The sequence below is a fragment of the Notolepis coatsorum genome (assembly GCF_963971535.1).
Source record: "Notolepis coatsorum genome assembly, chromosome: 5".
NCBI classification, from domain to species: domain Eukaryota; kingdom Metazoa; phylum Chordata; class Actinopteri; order Aulopiformes; family Paralepididae; genus Notolepis; species Notolepis coatsorum.
In genome coordinates, this window is record NC_140169.1 from 80,888,072 (window position 1) to 80,909,156 (window position 21,085).

Below are 21,085 nucleotides of genomic sequence, written 5' to 3' on the forward strand. Positions count from 1 at the left end.
GGGAGATGAACATCCAGGGCAGTCTTCAGTGAGATACTTACCAATGATAGACATGTACTCCGGAGACAAAACATGCATTCTGTCAACACTGGAGTTCATTTGTGGTCTGGCATCCAAACACCACCTTGCCCCAGTAGTTACATTTGACCAACCCCTATATTGGAAAGCAGCAGAGATAATCCTAGATTCACCACAGTGCAGTCACCTCAAGTCCTTTGTCCTGCTCCTAGGAGGATTTCACACATTTATGAATTTGCTAGGAGCAATTGGTACACTGATGGACGGTATAGGACTTAAGGACATTCTAGGGGTAGTCTATGGGGAGAACTCAGTAGCCCATATGATGACAGGCAAATCAGTTCAGAGAGCATTCCGTGGCCATCTTCTGGTTGACAAATGTCTTAACCGCATGATAATATCAGAAATGGTAGATGATAGTCATGAATTTGCAGCAATGGTTGAACAGTCTGAAGCAATGTATACCTCAATAGTTAAGGGTGAAATGCCATTGGAAACAGTGTTCACATCAGAGACCCTCATTACAATAAATGAAGAGCTGGGAAAAAGGAAGATGGAACTGTGTGCTAGATCCAAAACTAGTCAGTTGTGGCTAAATTACCAACACATGTTAGAAGTTGCTAGGTCACTGATAACAGCAGATCGCACAGGTTCCTGGCTTTTGCACCTACGCGCTGTTTCTGAATGCATGCCGATATTCGCTGCGGCTGGGCATTACAATTACTTGAAATTGGCACACTTTTATGTCCAAGAGATGAGTCAGCTTCACATCAACCACCCAGATGTCTTCAGACAATTTGAAAAGGGTTTTCATGTTATCCGTCGCAGCAGCCAATCATGGGCAGGCCTCAGCTCAGATCTTGTAATCGAAACAACATTGATGAGGTCATTGAAGACTACAGGAGGGATGACACATGGAAGTGGAATGACCGACAATCAGAGATCCCTTTGGACAATGTCAAAGGGCATAACATCAGAGTATAACACCGCAATGCAGGAGTTCTCAAACCAGACACACACAACATCAGAACAGCACAAGGATTCAACAGAGGCAAGGATGAAAAGGGATGCTGCTGACCTGGAGAAGATCACTTCAAAACTTGCTATATGTTCACCTTTCTCTCCAGACTCTTCTTTTTTATTTATTTTTTTTTATTTTTTTTTTTATTTTTAAACAAACATATAAACAAACATGACAACACACGATAAGATATACAAGCATTAATTGTCAGGGCACATCCAATGAGATCACCTTTTGGTTAGTTGTTTTATATAAGATATACCCATAATACTTGTTTGAGCCCCATTCGGCACAGTCTTATAGGAGTCAAGTATGTCCTGTGAATATAGTTAAGATTGATTTGTTGATGATCCGGGTTCCTTGATGTAAGTCGGACATTTGCCCAGGCTCCTTGCCAATCAAAGTCATTTTCCAGGTCTGGTATATCCCTCCTCCAGACAGAGTCAAGTTGGAGGGTTTCATACGAGGACGTTAGTAATTGATGATAAAATTCTGAAACAAAACCTCTCGATGTCTCTCTTGAGTAGAAGAATTTGTGGTATCTGTGGTGTTCAATTGGTCTGTCTAATGGAACACCGTGAGACTTCAAACATAGCTCTAACTGTTTGTGAAAAAGCCATGTGGACTTGGTGAGATTACATTTTTTGCGTATTTCTTTATCACTACAGAAACCCTGTTTGTTAAAAACATCCCCTAATGAGTGTATGCCTTGCTCTTCCCATATAGGGAATCTTATAGGTCGTTTTCCAATTAAGAGAGCATTGTTATTGAATAAGGGAGTATGATTGTGCCATTCTTGTGGGTTAGGATTTTTTTTTTGTGATTCACGCCATATCCGGATCGCATGAGTAATTATGGGGCCAAATTTTCGTTCACAGTGCTTGATTGGTAGTTTAGTGTATGCTATGTCCTTCAGTCTATGTGGGGCTACTATGTTTTCTTCTATTTTTCTCCAAGATGCTAATGCTTGGGAGTCAAACCATGTTGTCAATGGACTTAATGAGTACGCCTTAAAATATAGGAAAAAATCTGGAAATGCCATGCCACCATCTGCTTTATTTCTCTGTGCGGTGGATCTTTTTATACGTGGTGGTTTGTTATTCCAAATAAATTTGTATGTGGAGGAGTGTAATCTTTTCCAGTAACCCTCTGGAGGGGGTAACGGTAGCATTGAACAGAAGAAGTTGATTTTAGGTAGTACATCCATCTTAACTATTGATATCCGTGCTTGTACTGTGTTCTTAAGTTTTGCCCATCTATCAAGGTCGTCTTTGATTTTGTTTTGGATTTTTGTGTAGTTGTGCTTCACCGTTTGTCTTATGGTAGGGAATATTTCCACTCCCAAGCATCTGAAATGTTTTACCATCGGTATCTGTCCTGGGAGGGTTGTATCTTTTTTTGCAGGGGTGTTAAGTGGAAGGAAAGCCGACTTCGGCCAATTTATCTTAAATCCCGATAAATCACCAAAGTCCTCAATCAACTTGAGCAGATGAGGCAATGTGGTGTTGGGGTTTTTCATGAACAATATTACATCGTCCGCATATAAACAAATTTTTTGTTGTGTGCCCTTGATTACGATAGGTTCTATGGATTGGGATTGTCTTATATATTGTGCTAAAGGCTCTAATGATAGATTGAACAGTCCGGGACTAAGAGGACAACCCTGTCTGGCAGAGCGTGATACCGGAAATATTTCAGAGATGATTGTGCCTGTTGTAATCATGGCCGATGGGTCTTTGTATAATACTTTAATCATATCGATGAATCCTTTTCCTAACCCCATCCTTTCTAGCACTGCCCACAGATACGACCATTCCAGCCTGTCAAAGGCCTTCATAGCATCCAGGGACAGCATCGCCTTAGGTATGGTGTCCTCCTTGTCGGCATCAAGTACGTGCAGTATACGTCTTATGTTCTCAGTGATCAGGCGGCCTCCTATGAAGCCAGTTTGGTCCGGGTGAACTAAAGACGTCATATGCTTTTGTAATCTGATGGCTAATACCTTAGAGTACAGTTTGATATCTGTTCCGAGGAGGCTTACAGGTCTATAACTACCGCACTCGTTGGGGTCTTTGTCTTTTTTAAGGAGGACTGTTATGAGTGCAATATTGTCAATTTTATGGAAGTTCCCCTCCTTGACTGAGTATAAGATCATATTTAGTAATAAGGGGCCAATTATGTCCCAACAAGAAAGGTACATTTCTGATGGGAAACCGTCTCTTCCTGGAGCCTTACCACTTTTCATTGCGGTTATGGCCTTCTTGAGTTCCTCTAGTGTGATCGGTATTTCTAACTGTTTAGCGTCATCCTCTGAAAGTTTAGGGAGAATAATTTGATTAAGAAATGTGTCCATTTTGTTTTGATCGAAGGTCATTTCTGATTTATATAAGTCGGAGTAGAATACTTTGAATGTATCGTTTATTTTTACAGGATCTGTTACAAGTACTTGTTGTGCTCTAATGGTAGTTATATCTGCAAATGTTGCATTAATTCTTAATCGCATGGCTAATAGGTGGCTGGGTTTGGAACCATGGGAGTACTGCTGTTGTCTTGTGCTGCGTATTTGTATTTCCGATTGTTGTCTGTATATGGCATTGATCTCTATTTTTAGTACGTTAACTTGATTTTCTAGTTGAGTTGAGTTGTTGTATTTCAGAGAATTAAATAACGTTGAGTAAAGCGTTTCCAGCTCATCCAGTTTTGTGCTTTGATTCTTGCGCATTTTGGAGGAAAAGCTATCCGTGAAGTCTTTGATCATTCCCTTTACCGACATCCATATTATTCTGGGGTCTTGCACCGAGTTTGCATTCTCCCGTTGGAATACTATAAGAGCTTCCTTGAGTTGTGTAATGAATTCCTTGTTGTTAAGCAGCAACGAGTTAAATCGCCATCTTGGGGCTCGGGAGGATAGTATACCAAATGTACCTTTAAGGAGTAAATAACAGTGATCTGATAGTGCGTTGGGTATCATTTCCACTTCATAATTATCAAATAGTCTCTGTGATGCAAAGACATAATCTATTCTGGATAGTGTCTTATGTCTCGCAGATCGACAAGAGTACTTTCGGGTCGTGGGATTAAGTAACCGCCATAAGTCCTTTACACCTGTAATCTTTGACCAATCCTTTAATGCCTTCGATGAATTCTTTTGTTCGCTGGAAAAGGCGAGGTAAGATTTGTCTATCCTTGGGTTCCAGATGGCATTAAAATCCGCTCCTATTATAAATGAGTAATCGGGAATGTCTAACATTGCATTGGTTAGTGTAGTGAAGAAATCTTCTTCGTACAAATTTGGGGCGTATACCGCTATCAACGCTATTTTCCTGTTCTTATGTTCAATCTTAGCTATAGTTATCCGACCTTCTACATCAGACCATACTCCCTTTAGTACAATATTCAACTTACGTTTAACGACTATTGCTACACCCCGAGTTCTCGTACCAATAGAGGAGTGACTGATATTATGGTATATGTTGTCCGCTAATTTACCTATGTCTTTCCCTAGAATGTGTGTTTCGCTTAGCAGAGCAATGTCCACATGTTCTTTTTTCATCAGTGTGAGCACGCTTTTGCGTTTGAGTTGGTTATTTATTCCCCCGGTGTTCCATATCATTATATTCAAACTAGCCATAGTCTATACATGTTGCATTGTAATTTTTGGTAATGCTTCTAGAGTGCGAGGCAATAATAGATATACATCCCACTAGTGAGGTCCCGTTGAGAGCCGAGCTTAAAAACATACATATATACAAATAAAAATCCCCTACCCTTCCCTCCCACCGAGAGTCGTACAGGATTGTGTTCCATGAACACAACCTTTGCGTATGACTCTCTCCCTTGCACCACCGGATATCCCAGAATGATCCAATTATCCTTAACATTCCTATGTATACCATAGGATCTAACACTCTAAATTCTACCATAAGTAGAATGTCGACTGTGGCTTGGCCACTTACCCGTAAAAAATAAATAAATAAAAATTTAAATGAGATAAACTAAAAATAAATACCAAAAATAAGCTTCAATTGTCATGCCTTAATCACTTACATTTTATATGAACTTGTAATTTATAGTAATTTATAGTAACCCATGAATAATATGAAGGTATTGAACTGAAGAGAGAGCCTCAATAAATCAGAGAGCGGATGAAAAAAAAAAAAAAAAAAAAAACAAGTAAAAGGAAGAGAACATTAACTTAGATCTTAAAAGAGCATTGCTATGCTTAAACATCTAAAGTATTAATTGGAGAAGTAGTGAAATTATTTCCCATTAATAAAAAACAGTTTTTAAATACGTATAAGCAGCATTTCCCCCGACCGGGGTGGGCGATGATCGTTGTGTAGAGTGATCTTTCAGCCGGCCGGCTATGATGGCTCTGTGGTTCTGCATCTAGATAGCTGTTGACTATTCCCCCGAGGGGCTTCTGGTAGAGTGAATGACCACGTATTGCTGATATTCCAGAATGCTCCATATATCAAAGAATGCTTCGATGTTCTAGATTATTCCAATATGTCATTTTTACATTGTCTGAATGTTCCAGTATGTTCTGGAGTGTTCCAATCTTAAATCCAATATGTCCGCAATAATATAAACACGTCGGGGAAAGCATTCAAAAACTCTGAGCACGTAGGTCTCTCTGTCCCAAATCCTCGGTTATTAAAGGTTGTACTATATGGTGACCTTGCATAACTGAGATTTAAAAGGCCATTTATACACTATTCTGCTCCTGTTCAGACAGGAATTTGGCTGCATCTTCAGGCGAGTTGAGGAGAACCTTTGCTCCTTGTTTGTCGACGACGCGAAGTATTGCAGGGTATATTAGTAGGGGTCTGTATTTCCCCAGGTATAGTTGAGACATCACCGTCTTGAACTTGGCACGCAGATCCACTACCTCACGACAATAATCTTCAAAGCAGTGTATTGGTACCTCCATGTATTTCAGATTGCCTTTCATCCTGCGAGTTTCACGCATAATCATTTCTTTTATTCTGACTTGGCGCAGTATAACTAATATCACTCTGGGCTTAGCGTTATTGCCAATGGAGCGGGGACCCAATCTGAAGCACTGATCCACCTCCGGTATTTTAGGAAGGATTCCTGTTCCCAAGATTTTCTGTAATTCTGTGGCAAACTCTTCAGGGTTTTCACATCTCACTGATTCGTCCAGACCGACAATACGAATATTCAGCCTGCGTTTTTGATATTCCATCTCGAATATTTTGGCTTTCTGTTCTTTATTGATTCGCGTGAGCTCCAACGTTATTTCGCTGAGCTCCGTCTTGATTTCATTGTAGTTCCCCTTCATCTCAGCAGTTAGGTTAACGTTGTTAACCTCTACTTCATTGTAGATGCGAGTGAAATTGATTTCGTGGGCTTCCACTACTTTCTCCAGAGCCTCGGTGCGTTTATTCTGTGCGTCTGCGTCCGCTCTCAGCGCATCAATTTAGCCTTCAATAGATTCTTTAATAGCATCTACTTTTTGAGTTATTATCTTCTCCGACAGTTGTGATTGGTGGATCATTTCCTTCATTATTGTCTTCCCCATTTCCTCCATTTTCCGGATGATATGTTCGGTATCTGCGGAGGTGTTTGATGGGGATGAACTTGAAGCGGCCTCTGTCAAGTCTATATTTACTGCTGTCCGCTGTACGAATCCTGGGTCCCGCGGCGGGACCTCTTCGACTGGTTTTGGTTTCGCTGTGTCTTTCCTTGTGTTTGGCATCTCGATTCTTTTGGTCAATATAGTTAGTTGATATTCTCAGTTGATATATGCGTCAAGTTTTAAACGCATTAATGGTTTAAAAATATGTTTTTAAAACGGAAAAAAAATAACGGGTTGAGCAGCTGTGTCACATGCGACCTACTCCATTCTAACGCTAAACCGGAAGTCTCCAGACTCTTCTTTAAGGAATGTTGTTACAGGTGTTGTCGCTGAGGATGGAGTGAACGTGCATGATTATGACTCTGTTGGACGCAACATCATGCACAAAATGATCGGACAGCTGGCATTCACATTTTCATTTAGTAGAAAGGATAAAGCCATAACCCTTGGACAAAAATCATCTATCAAGGTTGCTCCTGATCGAATCATTGATTCTGCACTTCTTTTTCAACGTTTCCTTATTGTCTCCCAAACTGGAGAGCTGTCATTGGAGGAGGTTATGCGTTGCGAACTCAGTCCTTTCCCTCCTGCCCTCTTTGAAGCCGGAAACGTCTTCCGCAAAGCTGATAAACCACAACTAGCGCACACAATCTGTGATCATGCAAGTGATGCAATCCTAGATTCTGTACCAGAAACGGAGCATTATGTTCTTGATGGTGGTTCACTCCTTCACCGAATACAATGGAAGCACGGACAAAGCTATGGTAAAATTGCACAGTCATATGCAGACTTCACCATCCAACATTATGGCTCAGCTACAACCATTGTGTTTGATGGCTATGAGGATGGGCCATCCATTAAAGACAAGTCAACACACATCAAAGAAGAGGAAACAATATTCATCCCATTGTCAACTTCACTGCTGAGACAGAGTTCTCAGGTAAGAAGGAGGAGTTCCTGTCAAGAGATCTGAATAAACAGAAACTGATCCACATGATAAGTGATGAACTGAAAGAACGGGATTGCACTGTGGTCAATTCACTTGGAGATGCTGATGTAGACATAGTAAGGGCCGCAGTGGGATCATCTCTTCTTCACACCACGACGCTGATTGGAGAAGATACTGATCTCCTCGTCTTACTTCTTTACTATGCACAGAGAGATAGCAAGGGCCTTTATTTCAGATCAGACAAGTCGAAAGCTGATGGCAGTTTTAAAGTGTACGCCATAAACCATTTGAAAGAAGTACTCGGACAGGATGTGTGTTCTCAGTTGCTGTTCATCCATGCTGTGACTGGCTGTGACACAACTTCCCGGATCTTCGGAGTTGGCAAAAAGACAGCATTCCAAAAACTTGTAAAAGGGGATCCTGTCCTTCAGGCTTGTGCCAATGCATTCACTGTACCAAACCAGACAACAGATGTGATCGATGACCTTGGGTGCCAAGCAATGGCTGTCTTTTTTGGTGGAAAGTGCACAGATTCGCTTGCAAAAATGAGATATAACATTTTCAGCAAGAAGGTTGTCTCAGCTTCATCAACGGTAACGCCTGAACGTCTACCACCAACTGAATCTGCTACCAAATTCCACTGTCGTAGAGCATACTACCAGGTCATGGTCTGGATGGGAACAGATGATGGTATAGATGCTCTAGACTGGGGCTGGAACCTGCAGGACAATAGATTTGTCCCACTCATGTCAACAATGAATGCTGCTCCAGACAGTCTCTTGAAGGTCATTCATTGTAACTGTACCACTGCCTGCAAGACACTTCGCTGCTCATGCAGAAAATATGGACTACCTTGTACTACTGTCTGTGGACCATGTCAACTTCATGAATGTGACAATCCACATAACAAGTTTCTCCCAGAGGATCCTGAAGATGATGATGAGTAGGCCTAAAGACCACAATAAGTGGGTCATTTATTTTGTGTTCAACACCAAAGCCAGCTTTCTAGGTTGAATATAATAACCAATTTTAATTTTAGCCAAAATAAGCTACAGGCAGTCATTTTGATGATGCAAATGATGCATTCCTAGCAGATATATTTAGCTAGATATTTTGCTCGTTATTAATGTATAGAGGTGCCAGAATCAGTTTATAAATCCTTTAGAAATGTTTTCCCATTTGAGATACAGGCATTCTAAGCTCCCAGTCGTCATTTTGGACACCATTATGAAAATTAAGCCTCTTCGGAAGGTGTATTTCCCTAAAACTTTAGTATGTTCCTAAGTATGTCTAGGGGTACTTGGGGTACCAGAATCAAATGACAAAATCATTTATATAATTTTTATATTGACATATATATAGCCATTTTAAGCTTGGCCAGCCGCAATTTTGGACGCCATCTTGAAAATGAAGCCTTTCTGGAAGGTGTATTTTCCTAGATTTTTAGTATGTTAGTGAGCATGCCCAGAGGTACCAGAATCAGTTGAGAAATCCTTTGCACCATTTTCTTAATTTGAGATATAGCCATTTTAATCGCCCCGGCACCATCTGGGACGCCATCTTGGAAATGACGGCTTTCGGAGGGGTCGATTTTGGTCGACTTTTAGTATGTTATTTAGCACGCCCAATACTACCAGAATCCATTGAAAAACCTTTTGTATCAATTTTTTTGGGGTTAAACCATATATTGACTCGCCTAATTCACGTAAAACAGAACAAAAACAAAATATATTCCTGCTTTGTCGATTTTGAAAAAGCTTTTGATTCAATTTGGCACAAAGGTATTTTCTTCAAAATTCTAGAAAGTGGTGTTGGAGGAAATACATATGACTTGATCAAATCCATGTACACAAAAAACAGATGTGCTGTTAGAATTGGCAATAAAAGAACACATTTCTTCACCCAGGGTCGCGGAGTCCGCCAGGGGTGCAATTTAAGCCCAACATTGTTTAATATATATATAAATGAATTAGCAAAGTCATTAGAACTTTCTACTGCACCCGGTCTGACTCTGCACGATACCTATGTAAAATTACTGATGTATGCAGATGATCTGGTTCTGCCGTCAGCCACTAAAGAGGGTCTACAACAGAACCTAGACATCCTCCACCAGTTCTGCCAGACATGGTCTCTGAACGTAAACATGAAGAAGACTAAAGTCATGGTCTTTCAAAGGAGACACGAGTCTCAGAGTTCACATAATACATTTAAATTAGGCACACACATTAGAAAACACAAAAAGCTACCCATATTTGGGATTGAAAATAAATCATAATGGTAACTTCAATATGGCTGTGAATGAACTGAAGGAGAAGGGAAGAAGGGCTTTTTATGCCATCAAAAGGAAAATTCCAATTGACATCCCAATTAGGACCTGGCTCAAAATTCTAAATTCTGTAATAAATCCAATAATATTATATGGCAGTGAAGTGTGGGGTCCATTAACTAACCAAGACTTCCCAAAATGGGAAAAACACCCATTAGAAGTACTGCATGCAGAATTGTGCAAAAACCTACTTCGGGTCCACAGACACACTGCCAATAATGCATGCAGGGCAGAACTTGGCCAATACCCCCTAATCATTCAAATTCAAAAGCGAGCCATCAAATTTTATACACACCTCCAATCAAGTGACCCCCACTCCTACCACTACAAAGCCCTTCAGAGCCAAGAGATGAACCCAGATAAGAGTCCCCTCTGCCAGCTAGTCAGAAATCTCTGCCCACAAACTCTTCAGGACAGACACCAAGAAATCTGGCCCAACCAAATAACCTAAAAAAAAAAAAAAAAAAATTATATGGAATATTGGAACAAAGCAACCAAATCTCAAAGTAAATTAGAATTCTATTTGACCCTAAACAGAGAGTACACGGTGGCAGAATACCTGACCACTGTGAATGAGATAAAATTAAGAAAAACATTGACACGGTACAGACTGAGTGGACATAGTCTAGCCATAGAAACAGGCCGTCACAGGCAAAACTGGCTGCCCAGAGAGGCCAGGCTGTGTTCACTTTGCCATCAGGGGGACGTTGAGACAGAACCTCACTTCCTGCTATACTGTGAGAAATACAAGGATCTAAGAGAAGTCTTCTTTGATAAAATAAATAAAATTGATGCAGTTTATCCATCTCCCTGATCACCAAAAGCTGCTATACATGTGTGGGGAGAAAAGTCAGTGTACAGCATTAGCTGCAAAATATGTAGACGGTTGTCACACAATAAGAGAACAAGCTCTGTAAATGTATCCGAGTGGCCACACTTGAAAAATGACTACCCGATTGAGTGACAATTTTGTAAATTAATATGTTTCTTGTTGATTGTCCTTACTGTTATTACTAATATTATGATATTTTATTGCTTAATATATATGTTATTGTTTGTATGTTGAACTTGCTTTGGCAATAAGTATGTTAATATTTCATGCCAATAAAGCCTATTTGAATTGAATTGACAGAGAGATAAAACAACAGAGAGAGACAGAGAGAGATAAAACAACAGAGAGATAAAACAACAGAGAGAGAGACAGAGATAGATAAAACAACAGAGAGGCAGAGAGATAAAACAACAGAGAGAGAGACAGAGAGAGATAAAACAACAGAGAGAGACAGAGAGATAAAACAACATAGAGAGAGAGACAGAGAGAGATAAAACAACAGAGAGAGATAGAGACAAGGAGCGATAAAACAACAGAGAGAAAGAGAGAACTGAGAGAGGAACAAGAGAGAGAGAAATAGGGTTAAAACAACAGAGAGGGAGACAGAGAGACAACAGAGAGAGACAGAGACAACTGAGAGAGAAACAAGAGTGATAGAGAAAGGAGATAAAACAGAGAGATAGAGAGAGAAGAGATAAAGACAGAGACACAGAGAGAGAGAGACAGAGACAACAACAGAGACAGATACAGAACAACAGAGAGAGACAGAGACAGAGAGACAACAACAGAGAGAGAGAGAGAGAGAGAGAGAGAGAGAGATAGAGAGAGAGAGAGAGAGAGAGAGACAACAACAGAGACAGACAGAACAACAGAGAGGCAGAGACAGAACAACAGAGAGACAGAGACAGAACAGAGACAGAACAACAGAGAGAGACAGAGAGACAACAACAGAGAGACAGAGAGACAACAACAGAGACAGACAGAACAACAGAGACAGAGAAGACAGAGAAGAGAGAGAGAGACAGAACAACAGAGAGAGAGACAGACAGAACAACAGAGAGAGACAGAGAGAACAACAGAGAGAGAGACAGAGACAGAACAGAGAGAGACAGAGAGAGAACAACAGAGAGAGACAGAGACAGACAGAGAGAGAACAACAGAGAGAGAGACAGAGAAGAGGTTTCTTTACCCTCTACTGGAGTTAATGAGAGAATGAAGAGCGTGCCTGGGCTTAAGATTCTTCTTCCGTCTCTATTGCTCTCACACTTTGTATTCCTTTCAGTTCAGATAATAAAACAGGGAATGTAAGACTGGGAGTTGTGTGGGGACAGAGAGAGAGAGAGAAAGAGAGGGATAGAAAACAGGGAGAGAGAGAAGACAGAGGAATGAAAAACAGGAGAGAAAGAGAGAGAGAGAGAGAGAGAGAGAGAGAGAGAGAGCACATGAAGGGATGACAGAGGGAGCGTTTCACTCTCAAGCCAAAATAAATTATATCTGATAATTTTGTTGTTGCCATCAGAATATGGACAGGCTCCTAATGCATGACGACTCCCCCTCTGTCCTTGTGCATGCACTCACAAATCAGGACTGTCCTTGTGCACGCACTCACAAATCAGGACTGTCCTTGTGCACGCACTCACAAATCAGGACTGTCCTTGTGCATGCACTCACAAATCAGGACTGTGTGTATCAACAAAAATATGCTGGTACAACACCAGTGATTCCCGCTGCATGTTAATACTTTGGGGGGCCCCCCAAAGTATAATTTTTTTCACTCAGTGAGCACTCATTTGCATTTGCATTGGTGGCAATGAGTGCTCAGTGAGTAAAAAAAACTTAAACAATAAATTATACTTTGGGGGGAGCCACCCATAAGATGTGTGTATGAAAGAAGACCACAAAAAACAGCAGTGACTGCTCTCAGCTGTTTAACAGTTAAAGACCTAGACACCATCACCAGTTGTAGGTTGTCTGAAGTGCAGTGTTACTATGAAAATTCACTAGAATGCAGGATTTGAAAAGAAAAAAAAATCTCAAAATTGTTCACGGGGGAGGGGCCCCCCCCCCCCACCCCCTGAGTCGTTCCCCCAAAGTATATTTCATTTCTGCGGGAATCACTGAACACCTATCACGATACAAGGGGGTCTCCATTCAATATATTGTGATATATTGCAATACTATATAGACACTGATGGAGAGATCCGCATTTGTATTCAGCAACAGGAAATAAAAGTGCTTGTGGGATTCTTTAAGTAAATAAATAAACAAACTATATATATATATATATATATATATATATATATATTAAAAACTAAAAAGTACTCTTAAGGGAAAGTACAGTGAAAAATCTAGGCTAGATGCTTACACACAGATAACACAGACACATGATAAGACATCGTTATGATATGAGACATGCTTTTACAAAACGCTTCACGTTACCCTTAAGTTCCTTAACCTAAAACCAATGCTTTAAAGACAACTGTAATGTATACAACTATGTCATACTGGAACAGACTACCACTGTATTTAACCCAGATTCCAAGTAAATCTGTTTTTAAAAATAAATTAAGAACAGCAATTATTCAGAAATAAATCAGTTTGGACTATAATGTGATATTCTCTGAGGTGCTGGCTGGCTATAATTGTGGTGCTTAACCCATTCTTCGCCAGGCATTGTACCCTTCTTATACCATCCTCTGCCAGCTCTATTTGTCTATGGAGATGTTCACCTACTTTGCAGGGCTATAACCTTTTAAATTGTATTGCTAAATTGACATTACTATGGCCCATTCAACATCGATTAGCTATCGTTCAGGGTGTAGGAAAGTTTAACTTTTTATAATGCAATGACCGACGTTAAATGAATCATGTAGTATGGGTGATATATTGATCATAGCAGTTTGTATGGATAATAATAATCAAAAACACTGAAACTCACCGCAGCTTCCTCGTAGCGATGGGGGATGATACTGGAGCAAAAAGATCGCTATTATGGGATGTTGATCTATGCGCTCCATTTCCAGGTTGTATAATACTATATACGTCCAAATAATGTTGTTTATCGAGTTATGGCAATGGATCGATTATCCAGTGTGTCCAGATGGAGTCCCGCGAGTGGCGGACGGAATAGGGGTGACACCAAGCACTTCCGGCCTGGCAACTCGCCGATCGGCCACCAGGTGGCGGTATTGAAGCGCTGGAGAGTTGAGTGGAGATTTACAGCACCAGTCATGACTCCGTGGGTGAAATGTGAATACCATGACAAAAATTTGAAATATTGATCTCGATGACGGCGTAATCAGTCATTGGCAGATTAAGCATGGCGAGGAATGACGTCTTAATCCATCAATGGCGGAGAATGGGTTAAGCATACGTAAAAATTTTATTCTGGTGAGAGAACCTCCTATATTGTCATATTTTATTTAGTCTCTTGTGTGGAACCCAGGAAGAATAGTTGTTTCTAAGGTAGTGACTAATGAGAATCCTAAATAAACATACTGATACTGGAAACCACGTAACGATATAATATTGTAGGGGGAAATAATCGCAATATGCCGTATCAATTTCTTCTCACGTCCCTTACTCACAAACAAGTAAACAGGGTTTATGTTAGTTTTTTACCAGTAACATATGTTGATTATATGTATATCATATCTATCAAATAATTATATATCATATTTAAATATCTCTGGTCAAAATATTTCCCTATTATTTATATTTGGTTACCAAGTAACATACTAGAAGTGGTTGTTTTTGTGTGCGTGAACCAGGAAAACAAGAACTGGAATAACATTTGTTTATCTAAAAGATAAAACCAATGGACCTCATTCTCGAACGGACTTACGAGAAAGTTACCAAGAAATGTCTTTGTAACTCGTTTTACGGAAAAGAAATTGGCATTCTCGAACGGCTTCTTTTTGTAAATTTGTTCGTACAAACACAGATACTATTTATTTTTGATTTTTTTTATTATCTTTTCCCCCCTCCTTTTTCCGATTTTTTCTCCCATCCCACTGTTAGTCATTATGCCAATTCCCAACCCCCTTCCTGGTTGTTGCGCACTCCCCCCTACTGTTGGTCCGGGAGGCCGGAGACTATCACATGCTTTCCTCCGACGCATGTGCAGCCAGCCAGCAGCCAGCCTGGCAGCGCGGACTCTCACTGGGAGAGTGTAACGTGTGGAAGGTCACACTACCTCCCTCCAGATCCTTCCCTTGCTGTGCAGGCGCCCCGACCGAACTGTAGGAGTCGCTGTTTACAACGACCAGGACCCACCCATCAGCTTTCCCACCCCTAACACTGCCAATTGTGTTAGTATGAGCGACCAGCCAAGCTGATAGCAACGCCGAGAGCTGGGCTCGAACACAGATACTATTTGACTGGAACCTTTCAAATTTGTCCGGGACATTGAAATCTTCCCAGACACGTGGGCCAGCACCAATTGTTTCTAGCGGAAACCCTGCAGGAGAACCCAGTCCGCCCTCCACTCACCGAGGAAGTGACCCGCCAGCACCGCATGCGCGTGACCTTGAAGCTTCCCTCCTTGATCTGCTCGTTGGGCAGCTTGACGTGGAAGTTGAGCTCGTTGTTGCCGGCGCTGACGATCACGTGGCAGCCCTTCTCGGGGAAGTCGGTGACGCACGGGTCAAACTTGATATATCCAAAATATTTCAGCGTCTGACCTAGATGGATGAACTGGCGAAAAAAAAGGGAGAAAAGAGAATTTTTTTAGATGGTTGATGAATCACACAATTAATTTTTTTTTCTTTTTTACATAGAATATAAAACAAAACATGACCGCACATAATACAGGAATAATAATAATAATAATAATAATAATAATAATAATAATAATAATAATAATAATAATAATAATAATAATAATAATAATAATAATAATAATAATAACAGAACAACACCAGACAATAATAATAACAATAACAATATAATAACAGTAGAATAACTAAAGTAATACAAATAATAAATACAGAACCTAAAAATTAAAACAAATTATATTATCACAAACACCACAAAAGACATTAGACATTTCCTCCCCCACTCCCACTCCTGGACCCCCCAGGACCAACACCCGAACCCCGCTGCTAGATAGTGGCTTTAACCTTCTCGGCCGCTGCGACCCACAGCTCAATGCTGGCCTGTCCCGCCCCAATCACACGTGCAGCAGAGATCTCCATGTAAATGACATCCAGTCGTGTCAGAGACCAATTCATCATTGTGAGTTTCTCAGGTTGTTTCCACCGCATGGCTACACATGGGTTTTACATAACCGGTTCCTTTCCGAAGGCAGTGTTGAACGGAATTTGACCCTAATGAATAATCATAACTTAGATTTTTTTTGCATGTGTATTTAACGTTTAATTAAATTTAATTAATTTAATAAAAAATATGTTTAAAATACTTTTTTCTTAAAAAAGAAAAAAAATATATATAATTTAACGTTAGTTCTTATTAGGGGTGCACCGATATGAAAATTGGCCACCGATACCGATTGTTCAACTAACACAATCGGCCGATACCGATACCGATACTTGTGGCAAAAAATAAGTATTTGTAATTTTTTTTAATATTTTTTTTTTATTATTATTTTTTTTAATGAAACTACTGTATATTTGTATGTTTGTATTTGTAGGCCTCTTTACTTACTTAAAAAAAGGAAACATCAAGAAATATGTTTATGGTATCACTATCTCCCAGTATCGTCTGGCGGCCTGCAGAGGGATACTATTTTCTCAACCAGAGCTTTCAACCAATGCAATGGAACCATTCTTGCGGCCTGCAGCGGGATACTATTCTCTCAACCAGAGCTTTCAACCAATGCAATGGAACCATTTTGATTGACAGTCGATTCGGCCAATTACGCCACACCGCTAGCACCCACCTCCTGCTGTTCTTACCACCAATCGGCAAGCGTTTATTCATTTTCTACTTCGGGGGCATGCCGCCATTGATCTGCTTGCGAGAATGCGAGTCAAACTCAGAACCACAACAAGCTAATACGTTAGCTGCCCGGCAGTGCCCGCCGACCAGCGCGCTCCACAGGATGGCCAAACGAGACACAATGATTTTACTGCAACAAATGTTATAATAAAACAAAGCCTTTCTATACATTTGTCTGGTTGAAAACTTTATTAACAGATTGCAGAATGGGTAGTTGGGTACGGAATGGAACCGAGCTATGAACGGCTTGCTTGCTATCTTCGGGTAAATACTATGCTGATGTAATTGAACGTGTAACTAACTATATAACGTTAATGCCACAAAACGAATGTTTGTGTCATTTTAACAGCAGATACTTTCTTAAATGCCATCCTCCCGACAGAGCGGTGTTGATGGGGAGCTCTGATGGGTTCGCTTGGTTGTGTTATTAGCATTGAACAGCTAACTGAAAGCTAGCGTTAACTAATGTTAAAGGTTTAGCCATAACGTTACGTTGGCTAAAGTTGGGGCTATTCATAATCCAGCAATAATGGCTGCAGACCTGCAAGCAAAGTACAGCAAGTTGGCAAAGGAGTATTCCAACGTAAATCACATTTTCACCAGTAACGTTAGTCTTCTGCCTCCCGGTAGCTCATGCTGCAACGGAATGGAACTGAGCTATGAACGGACTCGGAGTAATGCCTTGCTGCTATGGGTAATAATAATATGCTGATGTTATTGTCCGTGTAACACTAACTATATAACGTTAATGCCACAAAACGAATGCCTTGTTAATCATAAGTAGTAACTGATGCAGTAGCTTGTGTGTGTGTGTGGGGGACGGCGGGCGTTGTGCAGGTAGGTCGCGAGTGAACTTTTATTTTTTTGCCTTTTGACGCTACACAAATTGATGGTTATTTATCGGCGACTGCTATCGGCACATTTGAGCTTATCGGCCGATAGGCCGATAGCAGTCAACAAGGCACTTATCGGCCGATACCGATACCCGACCGATATATCGGTGCACCCCTAGTTCTTATGTGTGTGTGTGTGTGTCGTGGACCAACTACAGCATCACAAAAACTACAGTGAGTGCACGTGACACACACACACACAAACTAACGTTAAATAATAAATTTTTCTTTTTTTACACATGCAAAATAATAATAAAAAAATAACGATATTTATCGATCATTTTGTCCCGTTTTATCGATTCTTCCAAATGGCATATCGTCTCAGCCTTAATGATGGCCTTGCTTACCTCTTTCTTTGAGCCTTTCTCCTGCAGAGACTTGAGCTGCCTGTGTTGGTCCTTGTTGACGAGTATCCAGCCTCGCTCCACGTCAGACACCGTCTGGAGGAGAAGAAAAAGAAGAGGAATTGAATCTCTCTGCTCTGAGAATAAAAACACACCATGTTTCAGTCTCTCAAGGTGCTTCAGCTTCAGAACACATATATGTTCTGTTATAGGAGAGCTGGACATAATGCTACTTCACACATGATGGTCAGCAGATTAAATAATTAATATACATAGACACTAGGGCAGACCTCGACTAGTCGAATAGTCTAATCGATCGAAAGGAGTCGTAGTAAAAAAAAATATATAATAATAATTCAAATATATGAGGCGGCTGGGTGGCGCAGCGGACATTGTGCTCGTCACCAACGCAAGAGACACCGGGTTCGAATTTGGCTGTCTGCGTTGCCTCCGGCTTGGGCCGGCCGTCATACTAACTCAATTGGCGGAGTTAGCGGGTGGAAGTCGATGGGTGGTAATCTGGACGTTGTGGACAGCGACTCCTACAGGTCGGTTGGGGGACGCCTGCACAGCAGAGACAGGAAATGGCGGGGGTAGTGTGAGCCTCCCACACGTAACACCTCGCCAATGAGAGTCCGCGCTGGCCGTGTATCGGAGGGGACACGTGATGCAAGGCTTCTATCCTCCCTACAACCGGCCAGTGGGGGGCATATGCGAGCAACGTTCAAGACAGGGGAGAATTGGCACAGCGAAATTGGGATGGGAGAAAAAAATTAAAACATTTAAAAAGTGGATACATTTTTTTTAATAATAATTAGAATATATATATTATATATATATAATTTTTTTGGATCAAGCAAAGAGGCCTAGAAGCGTGGCCAACACTAATGACGCGCATACCAGAGAGACTAACTGCCTAAGAAAAAAGGCACAGAGGCACTGAAAGAGGATTTCACCCCTTCTAATGAACACACTGACTAGACAAATATCAAGATGTATCCATCAGTGGACCAATTGCATGCTTTCGCAGGACAAGAAGCCTTCAGTTGACTCCTTCAGCCATTAAGCACCCCCACAGCCAAAATGGAATGCCAGTCGACTATCGGCACATTTTGGCCAATCAAAGTCGACTATACAAATCCTTAGTCAGGGACAGGCCTAATAGGCACACATGTTCACACATACATACACACACTAGGGATGCAAGGCCGAGACGTTGAGATGGAGTGTTAGGGGTTAATGGGGGGAGATATGAACAGAGTTCCCTGGTTGCATTAGCAATTCATAGACCGCAGTGGGAGAGGGAGATAAGAACATTTTCCTTGTACTAAAATATGATACCAAGAAACGTGTAACATGCTAGAAATCCAAGCAAAGTGACTTGATTTGCTGAATTTCTAACACAGAGTTAGATCTCAGTAATGGAGTATATCTCAATCATCTTTCTCCAGGGAGCCCAAACTGATGATCTGGGTCTATTACTGTTTCCAGTGAAACTGCTGAGTCAGCTGAGCAGAGACTCTTTTTTACTTGCCCTGGAACACGGCGACCAGCAGCAACCGCTTGGTTGAGCTTCACAAGGAAGATGGAATACAGCCAAACGCAATACTTGCAGCCAGAGTGTTTTGTGCAGTAGCAAGGAAGCTCCTCCTCCAACATGACAAAGCATCTGCTTCAATCCTCCGTGCACCGGTTCCCACGATTAGAATGTAACATAGGACATTTTATATTAGTATATTTTATATTAGAATGTAACATAGGACATTTTATATTAGTATATTTTATATTAGAATGTAACATAGGAAATGTATATATCGGACCATATTTTATTCTTAGGCTTATTTTTATTCTTATTCGTGACTTTTTGTTTTTGTCTACCTAAATGTTTGTCTCTCTCCCTTATTTATTGTTGTCCTTGTATACTATTGCTACTGTAATTTTGTATTTTATTTACTTGTATGCATGTACATAACCTTGTTTTTGTTACAAGTTCAAGTTTTATTTTATTTATTATTGTAATATCTAGTCCTATAAGCTCAACTGATAAGCTGGAGAAATCCAGTGACTGCTGTGAAAGTGCAGCTGACAACAAGGGAAAGACCATGTGACGGCTTGGAAAGACAGCTGACAGGAAGGAAAGACCCCAACGGGGCTGTCATGGACTAGCTATCCATGATGGCAGGCTCTGTCGCTTAATTAAGTGCACAAAAGCCACCCATACAAATAAATTGTATATTATATGGTAACTCAGAACATTGTACATATGTCTATACCGAACACTGTGACCTAATTTTCTTCTTCTAAATTACATGCTATACTATGTTATTTGATACTATCTTGTCTAGCACAGTCTCTGGAGCGTAACAGTAAGAAGCATTTTGTATGAAAGTATTCTGTACTTCTGTATGACAACTATTAAAGGAAAAAAAAAAAAAAAAAAAAACCCTCATTGCTACGAAAAGTCTAAAGAGAAAAACACCCCTAGAGTCTGCGAGAGCGGGGGCGGAAGATGACTCATCGGCTGACCACCCGGTAACTGACCCTGGAATGAACATGACGACGAATCAGATAATCGGCACATCAACTGAAGGACAGGAGCACAGAGTATGTAGCTGTGGCTGGTCCAAGGTAACATCCATCGGAGGCCTACGAATACATCAAGGGCGGATGAAGTGCTTGAAGAAAGTGAGGCCGGGACCTCGCATTGACCATTATCTTCTGAGAGAAAGGTCAAGTCAGGCGAGTGAAGCTCAGCGGCAGGATTTAACCCACAGTCCACCGAGCATCAGTACCCCAGTGGCTGAAAGTAATTCAAGCACATCAGAGAACTTGGAACCAAGTCACTTGCAACCTTCTTTGGAGAAAAACATGCAAGGCCACAGACCTCATGTGAAGTGGTCCAGCAGCAAGAAAGAGTGGGCGACAATCAATGCAGACCTGATCAAAATCCTGGACGGAATCAAAGCAACAGTGGAAAAGAAACTGGATAAAATGGGCGATCTGATCTACTTCTATGGAGCAGAAAGGTTCGGAACAAAAGAGACAGGAAAGAAGGACATGACACCAACAACCCCTCCCATGTCCAGAAGGCAGCAAGAAATCCAGCGCCTTGGCAAAGAAAGAAGGGACTTGAGGAAGCAAT

At 40.9% G+C, this 21,085-nt stretch overlaps 1 protein-coding gene across 2 annotated transcripts in view; it reads right to left on the reverse strand.

Moving 5' to 3' along the window:
* Nucleotides 1–21,085, reverse strand: part of snx17 (sorting nexin 17) — a 235,604-nt gene that overhangs the window by 61,422 nt on the left and 153,097 nt on the right. For both annotated transcript variants that reach the window (XM_084314817.1, XM_084314816.1), the window contains exons 9-10: nt 17,947–18,039; nt 15,240–15,443 (exon numbers count right to left, since the gene is read on the reverse strand). In XM_084314817.1, coding sequence (XP_084170943.1) covers nt 15,240–15,443; nt 17,947–18,039 — 297 coding nt within the window. The remainder of the gene's footprint in view (nt 1–15,239; nt 15,444–17,946; nt 18,040–21,085) is intronic.